General features: G+C 47.0%; 1 protein-coding gene across 1 annotated transcript in view; it reads left to right on the forward strand.

Moving 5' to 3' along the window:
- Window positions 1-19,358, forward strand: part of tmem266 (transmembrane protein 266) — a 195,419-nt gene that overhangs the window by 165,709 nt on the left and 10,352 nt on the right. Inside the window, exon 9 of the mRNA XM_073025524.1 lies at window positions 11,002-11,194. Within this exon, the coding sequence (XP_072881625.1) occupies window positions 11,002-11,194 (193 nt within the window). The remainder of the gene's footprint in view (window positions 1-11,001; window positions 11,195-19,358) is intronic.

A 19,358-nucleotide genomic window follows, 5' to 3' on the forward strand; every position in this document is an offset into this window, starting at 1 on the left:
CCTGGCAGCATCTCTGGAGGGGAGTAACTGGTCGATGTCTCGGGCTAAGACCCTTCATCAGAACTCCATAGGTGCCGAGTTCCTCCAGCACTGTGTGCGTATTCCTGTGTCACAGAGGGTGGAAACTCTCCGGAGAAGCATGCTGAAGGTATCCACCAGGACTGGATGGGACAAGGTGCCGGGAAAGCAGAGAGCCGGGGACGGAAGTTATCAGTAACATTGCCGCTTGGTTAAAGTGATAATGCCAGACCGCTGCCACCTCCTTACTGGTACAATACACTGGCCCTTTCTGGAGTACTGTACTTCCTGCAGTGGTGACAGTCGGCTGAGTGTGAGTGGGTGGGCAGCAGGGAGCGAGCTTCATCCGGAGTGGAAAAGGAAGGGGCCAAAGCCAGGACAAGGAGGTGGGCAGAGGGGAGGGGAAGGTGTGCAAGCTGGTTGGGGATAGGAGGGAGTAGGTAAGGGAGAAGGTGGGTGGGTGGGGAAGAGGGGAAGATGTGAGAGACTTGAAGGGGGTTGGTGGAAGAGGTAAAGGGCTGAAGAAGAAGGGACTTTCTTCTCACGCCCCTGCCCATCTGGTCTTACCTTTCACCTGCCAATTTATACTCCTTCCCTTCCTCCGACCTTCCCATTCAGGATTACTATTTCTAATATGAGTGAAATTTGTTGTTTGTGACCAGCGGTACAGTGCAAAGACACAAAATGACTCATCGTCATCATTAAGTGCCGTGTCATATGATGTGGGCGATCATGGTCTATCCACGACCATAATTGTTCTTGGCTAATTTTTCTACAGAAGTGGTTTGCCATTGCATTCTTCTGGGCAGTGTCCTTACAAGACGGGTGACCCCCAACCATTATCAATACTCTCCAGAGATTGTCTGCCTGGCGTCAGTGGTTGCATAACCTGAACTTGTGAGCCGCACCAGTTGCTCATACGACCATCTGAGACCCTCACCCACGGCTTCATGTGACCCTGATCAGGGATGGTGGTGGGGTGCTGAGCAGGTGGTACACCTTGCCCAAAGCTGACTTGCAGGCTAGCGGGGGGAAAGAGTGCCTTGTACCTCCTTTGGTAGAGACATATCTCCAACCCACCGCCCCAACAAAATGACTATAAATTACATTATAAATAGTACAAAATTTCATAGACCGTTCTGAAATTGGAACTGTAATTGGAATTGGTTTATGATTGTCACATGTGCCAAGATACAGATCGGATCATTACACAGTGCATGGAGACAAAACAAGATGGACCAATAACAATGCAGAATAAAGTATGACGACTACAGAGAAAGTGCCGTACAGGTGGACAATAAGCTACAAAATGATAACCAGGTAGATTGTGAGGTCTAGAGTCAAAGTTATCGTACCAGGGAACCATTTAACAGTCTTACACCAGCAGGGTAGAAGCTGGTCTTGAGCCTGCTGGTCCTTGCTTTCAGGCTTTTGTATCTGCCCAATAGAAGAGTGTGACGAGAGAATGTCCAGGGAGAGGGGGGGATTTTGACTGTGCTGGCTGCTTTACTGAGCTAGCAAGAAGTGTAGACAGAGACCATGGAGGGGGAGAAGTAGTTCCTGAATTGTTGAGTCTGGGCCTTCAGGCTCCTGTACCTCCTATCTGAAGATAGTAATGAGAAGAGGACATGGTGAGGGTCTTACTGATGCATGGCACCACTTGAAGGTGGTAAAGTGGTGGGGAGGGTTGTGCCCATGATGGAGCTGGAGGAATCCACAACCCTCTGCATCCTCTTGCGACCCCACGCATTGGATCAGGCCTCAGATCAACAGGATCAGACTTGACCCAAAGCACGGAGCTCTCTAGCTTCACAAAGATCTGCTGGCACAGGGGATGGATTTCACGAATTAACACTATATCCCCAAAGACACCTGGTCCCACATCTTGTTCACAACTCTCAGCATGATGTTCTCCTTGTTGTGTTGGGAATTACTTACCAGTGTCATAAGCTGCGACCTTTTAATCCAATTTCTGTCATCACTTAAGCAAACCGAGCCTCGCGCATTGGCAACATCACCTGCTTAAAATAGACGAGGAAAATAAAATCTGCAGTAAGGTGACTCACAACAGCAAATGGCCAGTCCCGTTTCCCAAATGGCAGAAGACTGACACAAAATGGCGTCAAAGTTCTGCAGGGAAATAGGTCTGATTCCTCGGCGAGAACATGCTGGCAGGAAGCGGCAGGCACAGAGAGACGGCAGGTGTGGATCCACACGCAAAATGCTGAGGGAGCTCGGTGGGTCATAGAGTCGGAGTTCTACGGCACAGAAACCGGCCCTTTGGCCCACCTCTTCCATGCTAAACTGATATTCTGCCTAGTCCCATCGACCTGCACCTGGACCTTAGCCCTCCACACCCTTCCTATCCTTGCACTGCTCCAAGCTTCTCTTAAATGTTACAAATGAACCCTCATGCACCATTTCCGCTGGCAGCACTCTTGCCACCCTCTGAGTGAAGAAGTTGCCCCTCAAGTTCCCCTTAAACACTTTACCTTTCACCCTTAACCTATGACCTCTAGTTTTAGTCTTGCCCAAACTTAATGGGAAGAAAAACCTTCTTGCATTTCCCCTTTCTATACCCCTCATAATTTTGTATTCCTCTATCAAATCTCCTCTCATTCCCCTGTGCTCCAGTGAATATATTCCGAACCCATTCAATTTTCCCCTGTAACTCAGGTCCTCAAGTCCCAGCAACGTCTTTGCACGTTTTCTCAGCGCTCTTTCAACCTTATTGATGTCTTCTCTGTCAGGAGGTGACCCGCAGAGGAAGCCCCTTCATCAGGCCTGGAAAATAGAGAGGAGACAGGTGGAGCAAAAGCTAGCAGGGGATAGGTGGATCTGCTACCTGCAGACTGGCCATCTCCCCCTCTGTCTTTCAGTCCAGATGAAGGGTCTCGATCCAAAACATTGTCTGTCCAGCTCCCTCCACGGATGCTGAATTCCTCCTGCAGATTGTGTGTTTCTCCAACACAAAGGGTTTATCCAACAGCAAACCCTGCAATAGATACACATTGGAGATAACATACATGAACGTCAATTTCTCTAACTTCTGGTAATTTCTCCCCACCCCTCCTCTCTCCTTCTCTTTCCATTCCCCTCTCTGGCTCTCCTTTTACCCTTTTCTCTGTTCCGCCCCTGCCCCCCACCTCCTTCTCTTTCTCCCATGGTCTATTGTCCTTTCCTGTCAGATTCCTTCTTCTTTCATCATTTACCTCTTCCACCTATCACCTCCCAGCTTCACCTCCCCTCCCCACCCACCTGCGTTCCCCCTCACCTGGTCCCACCCATCACCTGCCAGTTTGTACTCTTTCCCCTCCCCACCTTCTTATTCTGGCTCTCCCCCCCCCCCCACGCCCCTCCCTTTCCATAATGAAGGACTTCAGACAAAAATGTCGACTGTTTATTCCTCTCCACAGATGCTCCCTGACCTGCTAAGTTCCTCCAGCACTTTGTGTGTGTTACTCTGAGGAACCTGTTGTGTTGTCTGCACTCTCGGGATCGTAGGACAGAACCTTGACTGGTTAACGTGCGTTGTCCCAACACCGATGCGGGTGTTGTTCCGGGGAAAACCTAGTGAGGCCATTAGTAACCAAGAACTGCTATTATAGAGCACATGGAGACCTTTATTGCTACTGCATCTACGACTGCTTAGTCTGGGCCAGCAGCCAATTTTCAGCAATGTAAACAGACATAGAGGGACAGGTCCGACTGAACAGCTTCTCGGATTCAGACCTATTTATCTTGAGTACATCGAAACATACAGTGAAATGCCTCGTTTGTGTCAACAACCGATAAAACCTAGGGACGTGCCAAGCCCAGCTGAGAAAGGAGGAGGGTTGGCCACGGGGCTGGCAACACTTCCCCCTAAAAACCCAGAGCTACAGAAACTCCAGAGGCCTCATTCGTGGGAGAGGAAGGATCTTCGATGGGCTACACCTGTGGACAACTTGAAAGCCTGGCCCAGCACAGCCGACTCTAGTGAGCTGCTGTCGGCGGCCCGGGCCCCAGCAGGGATGAAGTAAGAGAGTATTGTGCTGGCGGTAGCCTGCTCAGGTCCCCACACGTTCCACCACCTACATTGCATTCCCACAACACTCAGCAGAACAACACAAAGCACGACAAGCAACAAAACAACAGCAGCAAAACAGCCCCTTACCACCCTGTCCAACCCCTCGGACAGGCCTCTGGGCCTCCAGTCTCCAAGCTTTGGCCACTGGCGTTCGATTTCCGGACTTCTGATTGACCTTCGGGCTTCAGTCTTTAGTATCAACCCTGGGATTATTGATGGCAGGGCCCAAGCTCCAGGTGCACCCCCTGACAGACCCTCCTGCCTCTTCAGACCTCCGTCGCCCGTCCACATCGCCAGCCTTCGAGGACAGAGCAGCGGCCTGGACTGTGAACGGGTTCTTCGTCAGTGGTCCATCCGCTGCCATTGTGTAGATTGTCGCCTCTTTCAATATGGTGTTTACTGCACCACTTTCCATCAGACCTTTCACCTCCTTACGTAAGCAACACACACAAAACGCTGGAGGAACGCGGCAAGTCAGGCAGCATCTGTGGAGGGAATAGACAGCTGACGTTTAGAGCCAAGGCCCCTCATCGGCACTGGAAAGGGAGAAGCCCAATCTGACAGGTGAAAGGTGAGAATGGGGGGGGGGGGGTGGAAATGGTAGACTGGTGGATGAGTGGGGCAAGAGAAGTGAAGAGGATTGATGTGAGAAGCTGAGAGGTGATAGTGGAAGAGACAAAGGGCTGAAGAAGAAGGAATCTGATAGGGGGAAGAAAGTGGACAAGAGAATAAAGGAAAGGAGGTGGCGAAGCAGAGGGAGGTGATGGGCAGGTCATAAGGGTGGGGGAGGGGCCACAGGAATGGGGGGGAAACAAAGTGGGAGGGGGAGGAATTAAAAGTAAACAGAGGGGAGAGAATATCAGAAATTAGAGAAATCAATGTTCACGGCATCAGGTTTGAGGTGACCCACATGGAATATGAAGTGAAGCTACCCAGCGTGGTCTCGTTGTGGCAGTAGAGAGGTCCAATGGCAGACGTGGGTGTGGGGAATGCGGAGGTGGAAGTGAGATGGAAGGGCCACCAGAAGATTTTGGCAGCTGCTGCAGACGAAGAGAAGGTGCTTAATGAAATAGTCCCCCAATCTGCTTCAGGTATTGGTGGTCCGAATGAATTTGGGAAGCACTAGTTGTTCAGCCAAGTGGCACTGACACAGCTGAGGGGAGGGTAACCTATGCAGTGAAGGCTCTACTGAGGGGATGAGATTCATCCAAAAGATGGGCTGGTTGGGATGAATGTTCTCCTTATAGGCTCTGAATGGTGTTGTGTTCTGGTCACCTTATTATAGGAAGGATGTGGAAACTCTAGAGAGAGCACAGAGGAGATTTACCAGGATGCTGCCTGGTTAGAAAGCATATCTTATGAGGAAAGGTTGAACTAGCGAGGGCTTTTATCTTGGAGGTGAACGAAGTTGAGAGGTGACTTTCCGGTAAGATGGTGGCACTCTCGGTCTCTGCAGCCTCTCTGGGTCCAAACAAAGGCGTGATTGTTCATCTCTTTTGTCATTTTTACAATGGCTACACACTGCTGGATATTAAGAACATCAAGTACTGCAGGTCTGCCCCGCTAGTGAGATATTCGATAGCGGTGGAGCTGGACTCGTTGTGTGTGGTCCATCGGAGGCAGTGCCTGAAAGGTGAATGGTCCAACAGACGATGTAAATGATTGTCTTGGACACTTTTCTTGAGATCACAGGCCCCTCCAATCCATTGGTGAGACCGGCCGCGGGGAAGCTGCGAGGCCTCATTTGTTCCATGGACCAGGCCTTCCTGCTGAGGGTTCGCCTTTTGCAGCCGCCCGGGGAAAGAGACGCCGGCGGTGGTGTGGGAGAGAATAGAGGCTCCGCTGGATTCCGTACTGGGTTGGGGGCTGACCCCTCCCACCGGTGCTGCCCTGTAGTGTTTACTCGGTGGAAGACGGAATGGATTGCGTTGGTCTGCAGCTGCACTTGTGTGAGATGAGGAACTGCTGCGTGCTTGTTCTTGCAGAAACACGGCTCCAGGGCAACGTCCCATGCACCATCAATCTTCAGGCCATGACCCTCAGGGACATGGGGTATGTTATTTTTGCGACACTGTGTTTTTCTGCCAGTATAATTATATGTGCTGTGTGTAACTGTTGGTACAGAGGTTTGCATCTTGGCCCCAGAGGAACGGTGTTTTGTTTGGCTGTATTCAGATGTGTAGATCAGCGACAATTAAACCTGAACTTGACTTGATAGAGGTGTACAAGCTGATAAGAGGCATAGATAGAAAAGACAGCCAGAGACTGGTTTTGCCCCAGGGCAAATGTGTCAATACAAGAGGGCATAATTTTAAGGCAATTGGAGGAAAATATGGGGGGGGGGGGTGTCAGAAGCAGTTTATTTGCTTTAGTGTTGTGGAATGTGTTACCAGGCAGGTGAAGCAGGGACATTCAAGGGACTCTTAGATGGGTACATGAATGATAGAAAAATGGAGGAGGGAAGTGTTAGATTGATCTTAAAGTAAGCTAAATGTTCAGTACAGCTTCGCGGGCCAAAGAGCCTGTGCTGTTCTGTTTCCAGTCCTGCTGAAGGGTCTCAGCCCAAAACAGCAACTATACTCTTTTCTATTGAAGCTGCCTGGCCTGCTGAGTTCCTCCGGCAGTTTGTGTGTGTGTTATAGTGTTCTATGTTCTATTACACATACTCATATAGGTGATTATATTTAAAAAAGTTATCAAGTACAGGAAAATTAAACTACAAGGAAATTAACAATTCTACATCCTAATTCAACAGCATTTTAGAACGAATGTCAACTCTGTACTTCCATCATCAAAGTCTATGCTGTGATCAAAGCTGAGATAAGGTTTAAAATGTACAAGAAGTCTGCTGCTTGGAATTATAATTAAATGCTTTTTATTTATTGCCCTTAAAAATCAGTCAGCTTCATCTTGACCAGAAATCTTTAAAATTATCATTATGGAGCTGTAATGTTGTGGAAGTTCATTGTAAAAACATAAATCCCATTGACCGCATTTGCTCAGTCACCTTGCATTTTGGTGAGCTGGTTCTGCTGGCTGCACTACTGCGGTCCGTCAACAGAGGGCAGTGAGTTCTCACTGATTGATTGAATCCGTTTCCCTCCGCCCTGCTTTAATTCACCCAGTCACATGGAAGTGGAGGGCAGAATTTGGGTCGTGATTCCACCAGACTCAGAAACCCATGACCATGCCCCCCAATATGAAATGCCAGTATGACTGAGCCGCAAGATCTGAGGCACGGTTTGACGATGGCGATAAGTTTCTCCGACTCCCACGCCTGACATTATTTGCCATTATCCAGTAGCTGGAATGGTGGCGCAGGTATATAAATCTATTCTTTCTGCGGTCATAGGTTCGATACCGACCCTTCAGCACTGTCTGTGTGTGTTTCTCCCCATGAGCCCACGGATTTCCTCCCAGGAACTCCAGTTTTCCAGCTTTCTCCCTCATTTCTCTATTTAGAGATACAGCGTGGAACCGGCCCCTCGAGCTCAGCAACGCCCGATTTAACGCTAGCTTAATCACAGGGCAGTTTACAGTGACCAAGTAAAATACCAGCTGGTAGGTCTTCGGACTGTGGGCGGAAACTGGAGCACCCGGAGGAAACCCACGCAGTCAAACTCCTTGCAGACGTGGCGGGAATTGAGGTACTGTAAAGCGTTGTGCTAACCACAAAGACATACTAGCTTGTAGATAACTGACTGCTGCAAGTTGCCTCAGTACGGGCTGGAGAATGAAGAGCTGCTGGAGAGAGCAGAGAAAGGCTAGAAACAGCACCGAAGTGATGCAAACTCTGGGATGAAGGACCTACACGGCGCTCCCGCTGTAACAACTTTGCCCCTTCCTAAACTTATTTTCTAGCCAACAGATTAGTGACTGCACAAATTGGCCCAATGCTATAGTGACAATGTCTCGGGGATGTTTATCGGCTGTTGAAGACATCCTATGATAGGGAAATATACAAGGTAAATCGGTGCTCTTTGCTTTCTAGTTCCACTGGAGCCAGAGAATTTGCAGCCCCTTCCATCCCCAGAGAAGCAGTTGGCCCAGATTTTCCCCGTTGTAACATCTGAGATCAGTCTCTCTTGAGAATGTCTCAGAGGCAATGTCGAGAAGATTCAGAGGCTTTTCGTGGAAAGAAGTGGTTGCTTTGAGAGGAAGGGGTGGATTTGTCATCTTTGGAGTCCAGAAATATAGAGCAACAGAGCACTACAGCACAGAAACAGGCCCTTCGGCCCGTCTAGTTCATGCAGTAATATTATTCTGCTTAGTCCTGTCAATCTGCACCAGGACCATAGCCCTCCATGCCCCTCCCATCCATGTACATATCCAAACTTCTCTTCAATATTGAAACTGATCTCTCAACCATCACTCCCACTGGCAGCTCGTTCCCCACTCACACCACCCTCAGAGTGATTTTCCCCTTGTACATTTCACCTTTCATCTTTAATCCAGAACCTCTAATTCTAATCTCACCCTATTTCTGTGGAGAAAACCTGCTTGCGTTTACCCTATCTATAACACTCTCAATTTAGATTTCTCCTATCAAACCTCCTCTTGTTCTCCTACACTGCAGGGAATAAAGTTCTGACTATTCAACCTTCCCCTGTAGCTTGGGTTCTCAAATCCTAGAAACATCCTTGTAAATTTTCTCTGACCTCTTTCAATCTTACTGATAGCAAACATGATATCAGACTCATGATCGACGATGAGGGAGGATGTTCTTGCTTTTCTTCCAATATACAGTAGCCCTTAGCCCATTAAGAACATACATGCTTATATGATATATATGTACAATGTCTGAAATACATCTTATGGAAATGTTTGTTTGATGAACTTCAATAAAAAAATAAATTACATAACAAAAAGAACATACATGCTTATCAAACAAACGAGAAAATCTGCAAATGCTGGAAATCTGCTGAGTTCCTCCAGCATTTTGTGTTACAAACTTACCAGCCCCGTGCTCTCTCACTCCCATGTGACATTCTCTCACAGCTGACCGTCAGATTCTGCTGCCCACCTACACTGGGGGTATTTGGCCAGCACAGAGTGCCAGGGGGGAGATCACATCTGTCTACCAGGTGCTCCAGTTCCCTCCCACATGCCAAAGGCGTGTGGGCTAGGATTAATAAGTTGTGGGCATGCTGTCCTGGCACCAGAAGCACAGTGACGCCTTTGGGCAGCCCCAGCACGTCCTCAGACTGTGTTGGTTGTTCATGCAAACAATGCATTTCACATGTGACCAATAAAAACCATGAGACCATAAGACATCGGAGCAGAATTAGGCCATTTGGCCCATCCAATCTGCTCTGTCTTTCAATCACGGCTGGTCCAATTTCCTGTCTTCGGCCCCTATCCCTTCATGCCCTGAACCTATCAACCGCTGACTTAATACGCAAAGACTTGGCCTCCACAGGTGCCTGCGACAAAGAATTCACCAGAATTGCAAAGCTAATCTTTTAATCTTTAATTCTGCGAGCTCTGTGCAGGTCAGAATCAAAGCCGGCTCCCTGGAGCTGTGAGACTGTACTGAAGCCCCTGAGGTGATTTCAAAGGGCAAATGTCCTGCTGAAGGGTTGTGCTTTTTCCCACAGATGCTGGCTGGCCTGCTGAGTTCCTGCATTTTGTGCGTGATGCTTGGGCAAATATTGTGAGCATGTTTCCTCTCATGGGCTATTCCGGAACATGAGGTCATTGTCTAAAGAGAGGAGATGATTTCTTTTGTAAATCTTTAGGGATCTTGGTCCAGTGGAGGCTGAATCACTGTTTAAGACCGAGGGTAATCAGATTCAGGTTTATTATAAGAAATAGGAGCAGAATTGGGACCCATTCTCCTGCCATCTCCCTGTAACCTTTGACATGCTTACCCATCAAGAACCTATCAAACTCCACTTTAAATATACCCAATGATTTGCACAGACACCTCATGAAAGTGTTAACTCACAAAGTACACTGCAGATGCTGTGGTCAAAGCAACACGTACAAACAAGTTGGAGGAACTCAGCAGGACGGGCAGCATCCGTGGAAATGAACAGTCAACGTTTCGGTCCCGACGAAGGGTCTCGGCCCAAAACATTGACTGCTCGTTTCCAGGGATGCTACCCGACCTGCTGAGTTCCTCCAGCGTGTTGTACGTGTTGCTCATGGAATTGTTTTGTGGCAGCTGTACAGTGAAAATTACTATAAGTTACAGTGACAAAATATTTAAAAAATTAGTGCAAGAGAGCAAAGTAACAAGGTAGTGTTCAGGGACTGTTCAGAAATCTGATGGCAGAGGGAAAGAAGCTGTTCCTAAAACAATGAGTGTGTGTCTCAGGCTCCTGTACCTCCTCCCTGATGGTGGTAATGAGAAGAGGGAACGGCCTGGGTGATGGGCGTCCTTAGTGATTGGTGTCACCTTCTTGAGGTGTTGCCTTTTGAAGATTTTGTCGGTGCTGGGGAGACTAGTGCCCATGATGGAGCTGGCTGAGTTATCAACCCTCTGCAGCTTTTACAATCCTCTGCCCCCAGACCAGATGGTGATGCAACCGGTCAGAATGGACAAAGGTGTTGTGAGGAAAAGCTGGAGTTGGACCATAAGACTTGGGAGCAGCTTTAGGCCATTTGACCCATCGTGTCTGCTCTGCCATTCAATCATGGCTGATCCTTTCCTCCTCTCCTCAGCCCCACTCCCCAGCTTTCTCCCCGTAACCTTTGATGCCGCGTCCATCTGAGTTGAGGGAGACGATCACATGAGCCGTGAATGGTGAGGTTCAAAGGGCTCATAGTTATTATAGTCCCATCTCTTGGTGCCCAGCCAATCCCCACCCACCTTCAAATGATGTACCCAGTGGAAGGTTTCTATGGAAACGGGTAGTGACCGTGAGGAATGCCAGCAGCTGACAGTCTCTGTGTTTCTTTCTCCTCTGCAGTTCGAGATCAGGCAGCTGAGGGCTCACCTTGCCCAGCAGGACCTGGACCTGGCGGCCGAGAGGGAGGCCGCCATGCAGATGCACCACGTCTGGAACAAGCAGACCAACAAGTTTCAAGTGGTGGACGGGTCAAACGCAGGAGGGTCCGACGACGACAGTCCCGAGAGTGTCATCGGCCCACACCAGCCACCAAGTAAGGAACCCGTTCAAGTTGTATTGCTAAGAGGGAGCTTGACAATACCAGAGAATGTAGAATATTACACAACAGTACAGGCCCTTCAGCCCACAGTGCTGTGCCGACCTTTTAATCTCCTCCAAGTTTAATCTAACCCTTCCTCCCACAAAGCACTCCAGTTGTCTTTCATCCATGTGACCTTCCAAGAGCCTTTTAAATGCCCCTAGTGTATCTGCCTCTCCCACCATCCAATGCAGGGCTTTCCATGCACCTGTCACCCTCTGTCTAAACAACCTAACTCTGCTACCCCTCCCCATACTTTCCTCTAAACACCTTAAAGTTATGCCCCCTCATGTTAGACATTTGCACCCTGGGAAAGAGTCTCTGGCTGTCCACTCTAACTTTGCCTCTTACCATCTTGTACACCTCTAACAAGGAGGGTGGATTGTGAAAGGAAATGGCACTCTCATGTTCAGGAGACTGCACAGATTTTGTCTCCCAAATTTCAAAATACACTCCGTGACCATGTTGTTAGGTACACCTGTATGCCCAGTCATTAATGCAAATATCTAATTAGCCAATCATGTGGCAGCAACTCAGTTTATAAAAAGCATGCAGGCATGGTCCAGAGGTTCCGTTGTCCAGACCAAACACCAAAATGGGGAAGAAATGTGATCTAAGTGACTTTGACTGTTGGAGAGTAAAGAGCTGCTAGAGAGAGCAGAGAAAGACTAGACGGGTGGTTTGAGTATCTCAGAAACTGCTGATCTCCTGGGATTTTCACACACATCAGTCTCTAGAGTTTACAGAGAGAAAAACAAAACTAAAATCCAATGGGCATCAGCACTGTGGGCAAAAAAAATGCCTTGTTAATGAGAGGTCGGAAGAGAATGGCCAGGCTGATTCAGGCTGACAGGAAGATGGCAGTAATTCAAATAACCTCATATTACAACAGTGGTGTGCAGAAGTACATCTCTGAATGCACAACATGTCGAACCTTGAAATGGTGGATTGTCGACAGCAGCAGAGGCCACAGACTTGCTTGTAAACGTCTATAAAGTGTAAATGCATAATTTTGAAAGGAAGTTTGACATCAGCAGGGAAGATAAAGTAAATTAGGATTTATCATAAACACGAGAGATTCTGCAGATGCTAGAAAGCCAAAGCAACACACACAACCTGATGAGTTTCTTCGGCATTTTGTGTGTGCTGATTAGGTTTTCTCATCTGCCCTCATTTCTTGCACAAGAGAGCAAACATTTCAACAGTGGGGGATTGATGGAAGCTGCTTCTACGGTTTAGAGGAAATGAATCAGAAGAGAACAAGATCTGTAATCCTCTGGTGCATTATTAGCCCTGCAAACCATTTCCTTTGTTTTGATTCACCTAGTTAAAAGTTCTGATCCACCAAACACGTAACGCTGTAGCGACTCAGCAAGTCAGGCAGCATCCGTGGAGGGAGATAGGCAGGTCAACATTTCAGATGGAAACAGCGGGGTGATGATTGGTATAAAGAGGTGAGGGGAAAGGGAGGAGCAAGAGCTGGTTAATGATAGGTGAGGAAGGGTGGTAGGCAGATAGTGGAGGGAGAGTCAAGACACCAACAGAGTCTGCGAGGTGATGGGTGGAGACAACCAAGATGATGGAATCTGACAGGAGAGGAAAGTGGAGCATGGAACCACAGGAGATGAGATGGGCAGCAGATGGAGACCTCATTGTGGGCAATGACTGCCCACTTCCCTCTATAGACGCTGCATGTTCCACTGAGTTCCTCCAGCTTTTTTGTGTGCCTCTCCAACATCTGCAGTCTCCTATGTCTTCATACCACCACACACAGCTGTTACAATCTGGACTCTGCAATGTATTTCACTGTGAGGAATACTAGCATGCACCTCAGCACTTGAAGTGACGCAGTTGTCCAGCAATACCTGACCCATGCATCTCATACACAGAAAGCCAGCTCAATTTGAAATGTCCCTCAATTACAGGCCAGACACTGTGCAGAGATTAACTGGAATGAGCAGCAGAGTACAGAATTGTTATAAAAAGCATTCACAAAAGGCAATTTACGGACTTTCAGAGATGGCACAGAGAGTTTTGCAGAACTAATGGCCTAAAATATATTTCGTTGTTAAAGCCTGGGAAATGGTGATGCAGCCAGCATTGAAGTTTGAGCCTGTCCATGCATGTTCAGCAGCACAGAGGACCTTGGACATCAATCTGATCCTAACAGGAATGCATCAGGCAGGCAGTATGGAGAATGAACAAAGCTCTTGTTACTCATGCAAACCTCTTATTTCAGGACCTTGGACAAGGAACAACTCTCTACCTCACATTGTAGCATGGTGTTCCCAACCTTTTGTATGCCATGGACCAATACCGTTCAGCAGGGGGTCCATGGACTCCAGTTTGGGAACCTCTGCTGTAGAAAGACATTTTTTGTAGTGAGTCGTACAAGGTCGCATTAATTATGAAATGTAACATAAGAAATACAGCGACCATTGGGCACAGCAAATCCCCACAAACAGTGACAATCTGACTGAGGGATCTAGTTTACAGTCACCATAAAGTGCTCATGCAAGTGGTGATATTATGCTTGCCTTCATTGGTCAGGCCACTGAGACTGAAAGTCAGGAAGTCACGTTGCAACTTTAATTAGACCATATTGTTCAATTCTGGTTGTCTGGTTACAGAAAAGATGTTTATGCTTTACAGGCTTGAAACGGCAACTGTTTATTCATTTCTATAGATGCTGCCTGACTTGCTGAGTTTTGTGTGTGTGTTGCTTTGGATTTCCAGCATCTGCAGATTTTCTCATGTTTATTACTAGGGTGTTGCCTGGATTAGAGGGCATGAACTATCAGAAGAGGTGGGACAATCTTGAGTTGTTTTCTCTGAACAGAGATCGAAGGGAGACATAAACATAGAACACTACAGCACAGTACAGGCCCTTCAGCCCACAATGTTGTGCCAATCTTTTAACCTACTCTATGGTCCCTCCTACATAAGCCTCCATTTTTCTGTCATCCAAGTGTCTATCTAAGAGTTATTGAATGTCCCCAATGTATCTGCCCCTGGCAGCACATTCTGTGCACTTACCAAACTCTGTGTAAAAAACCTACCTCTGATGTCTACCCCTATAATGTCCTCCAATCTCCTTAAAATTATGCCGCCTCGTATTAGCTATTTCCACCCTGGGGAAAAAATCTCCTGCTATCTATTCAAACTGTGCCTTTTATCATCTTGTACACCTCTCATCCTCCTTCTCTCCAAAGAGAAGAGCCCTGGCTTGCTCAACATATCCTCATAAGACATGCACTCTAATCCAGGCAGACTGAAGTGGTAATGCCACGCTTGCTTTCTTCAGCCAGGGCACTGAGTATAAGAGTCTATATATAGAAATAGAGATATAGAAGACTATATAAAACTTTGTTTAGGGCACACACAGGAGTATTGTGTGTAAATACTTCCCACATTGTGGAAAGTATGTGGATGCTTTGGACAGGGTACAGAAGAGGTTTACCAGGATGTTCCTTAGAGTATCAAGATGAGGTTCTAGTCTGATCATCTTAATTCTGGTGCTCCAGATCCCATGACCAACTCCTTTTCCGGATTAGTATTTTCACATGTTTCTATTAATTTTACTCTGATATTGGGTGAGAGGTCAATATTGATCAGGGATGTGGGGGGAAAATCCCCATTCTTCTTTAACAGCTACCCAACAGCCCAGCTCAATATCAGCACCTCAGACAAGGTGGCACTCCCTCAGGAGTGAGTGGAGTTCCCATCTAATTTGCTGTACTCAAGGTGTACGACATAGGTTTGAAGTTGGAACTTCCACCCCACCAAGGGGTGACCTATTCCAGTAACCTGGCCAGTCAGAAAACAAGCACAAATTACTTGCTTGTTGTAATGATGCTGTTTGCTTGTTGTAACGATGCTTTCTGTGCGGGTGTGGACAACCACATTTCTTCCACTGACGACATTTCAAGAACACTTACTCAGCTGTGTGGACTTGGACAGCTGATTGATAATCCTGGAAACCAGGCTTCACTCCCGACCTCCAGTATACTGTCTGTGTCCTGTGTTCTTCTCCCTATGACCACTTGAGTTTAGACCATAAGACTGAGGAGCATAATTAGGCAATTTGGCCCATCAAATCTGCTCCACCATTTGATCACATCCATTTTATTCTCCCTTCCGTTCTTCTGCCTTCTCCCTATAACCCTTGACACCCTTACTAATCAACCTTGCTTTAAATATACCCAATGACTTTGTCTCCACAGCTGTCTGTGGCAATGAATTCTACATATTCACCACTCTGTAGCTGAAGAAATTCTTCCTCATCTCTGTTCTAATGGGACATCCTTCTATTCTCAGGCTGTGCCCTTTGGTCCTAAACTCCCCATTATGGGAAACACCCTCTTGCACGTTCACTCTATGTCGGCCTTTCAACATTGATAGGTTTCAATGACATCCCCTCTCATTCTTCTGAGCTCTCTTGGTTACTCCAGTTTAATCCCACATCACCAAGACATCTGGATCAGGAGGTTAACCAGCCACTGTAAGTTGCCCCGAGTATATAGTTGAGCAGTGGAATCGGGTGGGGGAGTTGATGAGACTGTGGGGAGATTAAGTTGTCAGGACAAACTGGGTTTGCTCTGTGATATTGGACTCAGTGGGTCAGCCTACATCTAAAGGAAATATGGAAATAACATGGGGAACATCCTTTCAGAAAGGAGAAAGGTTGTATATAAATGCAAGCTTTTATTTTCTTAGAAGTTACTCAGCTCACTTAACACCTCAGATTTGGTACAATAGCCTGAACACTTAGATTCCGAACATACAACAGCCAAGAACTAGTCCTTCGGCCCGTGATGTTCTACCAATGTTGCATTAGATCAATCTAACCCTTCCCTTCTACATAACTCTCCATTTTTCTTTCATCCACGTGCCGATCCAAGTGTTTCTTAAATATCCCTAATGTACCCGCCTCTACGTTCCATGCGCGCACTGCTCTCTGTGTTTTAAAAAAAAACTACCCCTGACACTCGGACATCCCCCCTACACTATCCAACAATCACCTTAAAATTATACCTCCTCGTAGTAGCCAGTGCCGCCCCAGGAAAAGGCCTCTGACTCGCCACTCGATCTATGCCTCTAATCATCTTAAATACCTCAATCAAGTCTCCACCTTTGCTCCAAAGAGAAAAGCCTTAGCTCACTCAACCTATCCTCGCAAGGCATGCTGTCTAATCCAGGCAGCACCCTGGTGGGAAAAAAAATCTCCTCTGCACCCTCTCTAAAGCTTCCACATCCTTCCTATAATGAGGCGACCAGAAATGAACACAATACCCCAAGTGATTGTCTAACTGGAGTTTTATAGAGCTGCAACATTACCTTGCGGCTCTTGAACTCAATCCCCAGAGAACCATCAAAGGACGGTCTTTTAAATTCATGGCGTTGTCGTGAATAATGCAGCAGCAAGAATGCACTGAATAAAATAATTCAACCCAGTTTTCTCAAGGAAATATTTAAGATTCAAAGCGTTCACCAGCAGCAGGTTAACTGTGGTCTCCAGTCCCTGTATTTAGTCACCATTGAAAGACGAGGCTGATCTGGTGTTTAGCGGGACTGTCGTGGGAGGTTAGGTAGTGTGTGAATTATGGAAAAGGTGAATGTGAAATCTGTTCACATGGATACCCTCAGCATCCCAGCCTGTCTTGTATATCCTCCTCTGCTCCTAAAGAGTTGCCTTGGGCTAAGATGAGGCTTGTCCTTAGTACGCCTGTGTTAGCACCATACACACTTCTGACTGGAGGCGATTAGAGGGGAACCGTGGCCAGGAAAGCTTTTAAGTGTCTGTGAAACCCAGGAAGACAATTATGTTCTGTTTGTATGTCAGGTTCGATTGCGATCTCTAGAGTGCAGCGATTGCAGGTACAGAGTGCTCAGTGGTTTGTGCTTTGAAACAAGGAGCGAGCGGTCCTCGGAAAACATGTCTCACCCGCCAACCGCGGGCTGCCCTGGGATATGATGGGAACGTTGCCAAAGTGCTGCCGGGAAGCGGCCGCTATTTAGGATCACCGTGGCTGGGTGCCTGCTGTCTTCCCTCAGTGCGACTATAAGCACCAGAGGGAGGAATCAGCTGGTGATTCACGCTGTTCCTGCTCGAGCTGGGACGCTTTCCCCTCGTAAGGACAGCAAGTATCAACAGATCAGACAGCTTCTGCAGAAAGCGTTGATGTTCAGATCGAAGGAACAACTGGCACGATCGACAGGGCAACCACACTCACGGCCCTTCCGCCTGACACATCGATTCTATTTCTCGTTCCTCAGATGCGGCCAGGCCTGCTGAGTGTTCCCAGCATTTCAGAATTTTATATTAGGTTTCGAGCATCTGCCGTTTTTTTCTAGTTTTCATTTCCTAATGATACACTTCACGATCTGAAGTTCCGTTCTCACCAGAATCCCACAATAACATCAAGAACATAAGAGATTTTGCAGGTGCTGGAAATCCTAAGCAACACACACAAAATTCTTGAGGAACTTGGCAGCTCAGGCAGCATATCTACTTACTCAAGGCCTGTTATGCCACTGGCTTTAGGGCAACAATGAAGGTCTTTCATCTCTGGCAGGTTTTAGGGCTTCCTTCATCGTGTCAGTAGCTTCCTCTCAGTTTTCACCACTGTCAGGCATGTAAGTCCCGGCTGGAGACTCAGGAATACCGTCACACTTGGATGTAGAAGGATTCTTCATTGCAATTTCCGTAACAATTTTGTTTGACCAGTCAAGGTTGCTCGCCTTGAGCTGAACCCCCGAACCTGGAGAACGGGTGAACCAGTCAATCTGGCCTCTACCCTTTGACCTGTTTAGCATGGGTGACCCTGCCGAGAGCCATAACATAAAGGCCTGACTCCAGCCAACATACTGTAGCTCTCTGGGTCATTGAGGCACATAAAGCCAAAAAGGAATCTCTGGCAGCATCTATGGAGGGAAATAAACAGTTGATGCTTCATGCCGAGAGCCTTCACCAGGCGGGAAAATTTTATGTTCGGTCTTTATTTCCTGAAGCATAGGAAAATAAGAGGATTTAATAGAGGTATACAAAATTATGACATTTATAGAAAGGAAGCATATTTCACCTTCTTTTGAGGGTATACTAAAGCACCCTGCAGCTATTGAAGTACTTTTGAGAAGTCCAGTCTCTGTTGTAATGTAGGCAACTTGCGCATAGCAAGATCCCACAAAAGGCAACATGGCAATTGGATAATCAGTACCGACATGGGACAGCACAATGGGGAGAAATCTCCTGCTCTTTGTAACGATACAAGAGATGTCTCCCATCTATCTGAGGCAGTCTGGCACTTTCTCCATGATCCCCTGGGATGCGACTAGATTACCTGGAGTGAGATTGGAACCGACAGCCTTCTGGCTCGAGCACTATGTTACAGTGCGAGCTTGGACCTCTGTGTGTGGAGCTTAATGCTGATGTGAATGCTTTCTTTGTTAACCCTTTCTTTCCTATAGATGAATGTGATTTGTCTTTTGCTTTTACTGTTGTACTGAAATTATTGGGTACACTCTCATTTTAATATTTCCCAAGGCAAAGAATCCTTGATGAATGTCTGCAGGAAAATGATTCTCAGATAATACTATACATGGTGACGTATATACACTTTGATAATAAACTTACTTTGAGCTTTGCTGAGCTCAATTGCACTCAGTGGCTGCTTTATTAGGTCATCTTGGAACCAGTGTGGTCTTCTGCTGCTGTGGCCCATCCACTCCAACACTGTGCATTCAGAGATGCTTCTCTGCACGCCACCATTGTAAGTGTCGTGCATGAAAATCCCAGGAGGTCAGCAGTTTCTGAGATACTCAAACCACCCCATCTGGCGCCAACAATCATTCCACTGTCAAAGTCACTTGGAACACATTTCTTCCCCATTCTGATGTTTGGTCTGAACAACAGCTGAACCCCTGGGCCATGTCTACATGCTTTAACTCAAACAACCATGCATTACAACAGCGGTGTGCAGAAGAGCATCACTGAATACACATGTCAATTCATTGCTTATGTATTCCTTCATGTGTAATGGGAGTTTATATGTTTGTAATCCCTTATTAATATTTTAATTGTATTTCATTCATAATATTTTTAATACTAATAAAAAGATTA

The sequence above is a fragment of the Hemitrygon akajei genome, chromosome 21 (genome assembly GCF_048418815.1).
Source record: "Hemitrygon akajei chromosome 21, sHemAka1.3, whole genome shotgun sequence".
Taxonomy (NCBI): Eukaryota; Metazoa; Chordata; class Chondrichthyes; order Myliobatiformes; family Dasyatidae; genus Hemitrygon; species Hemitrygon akajei.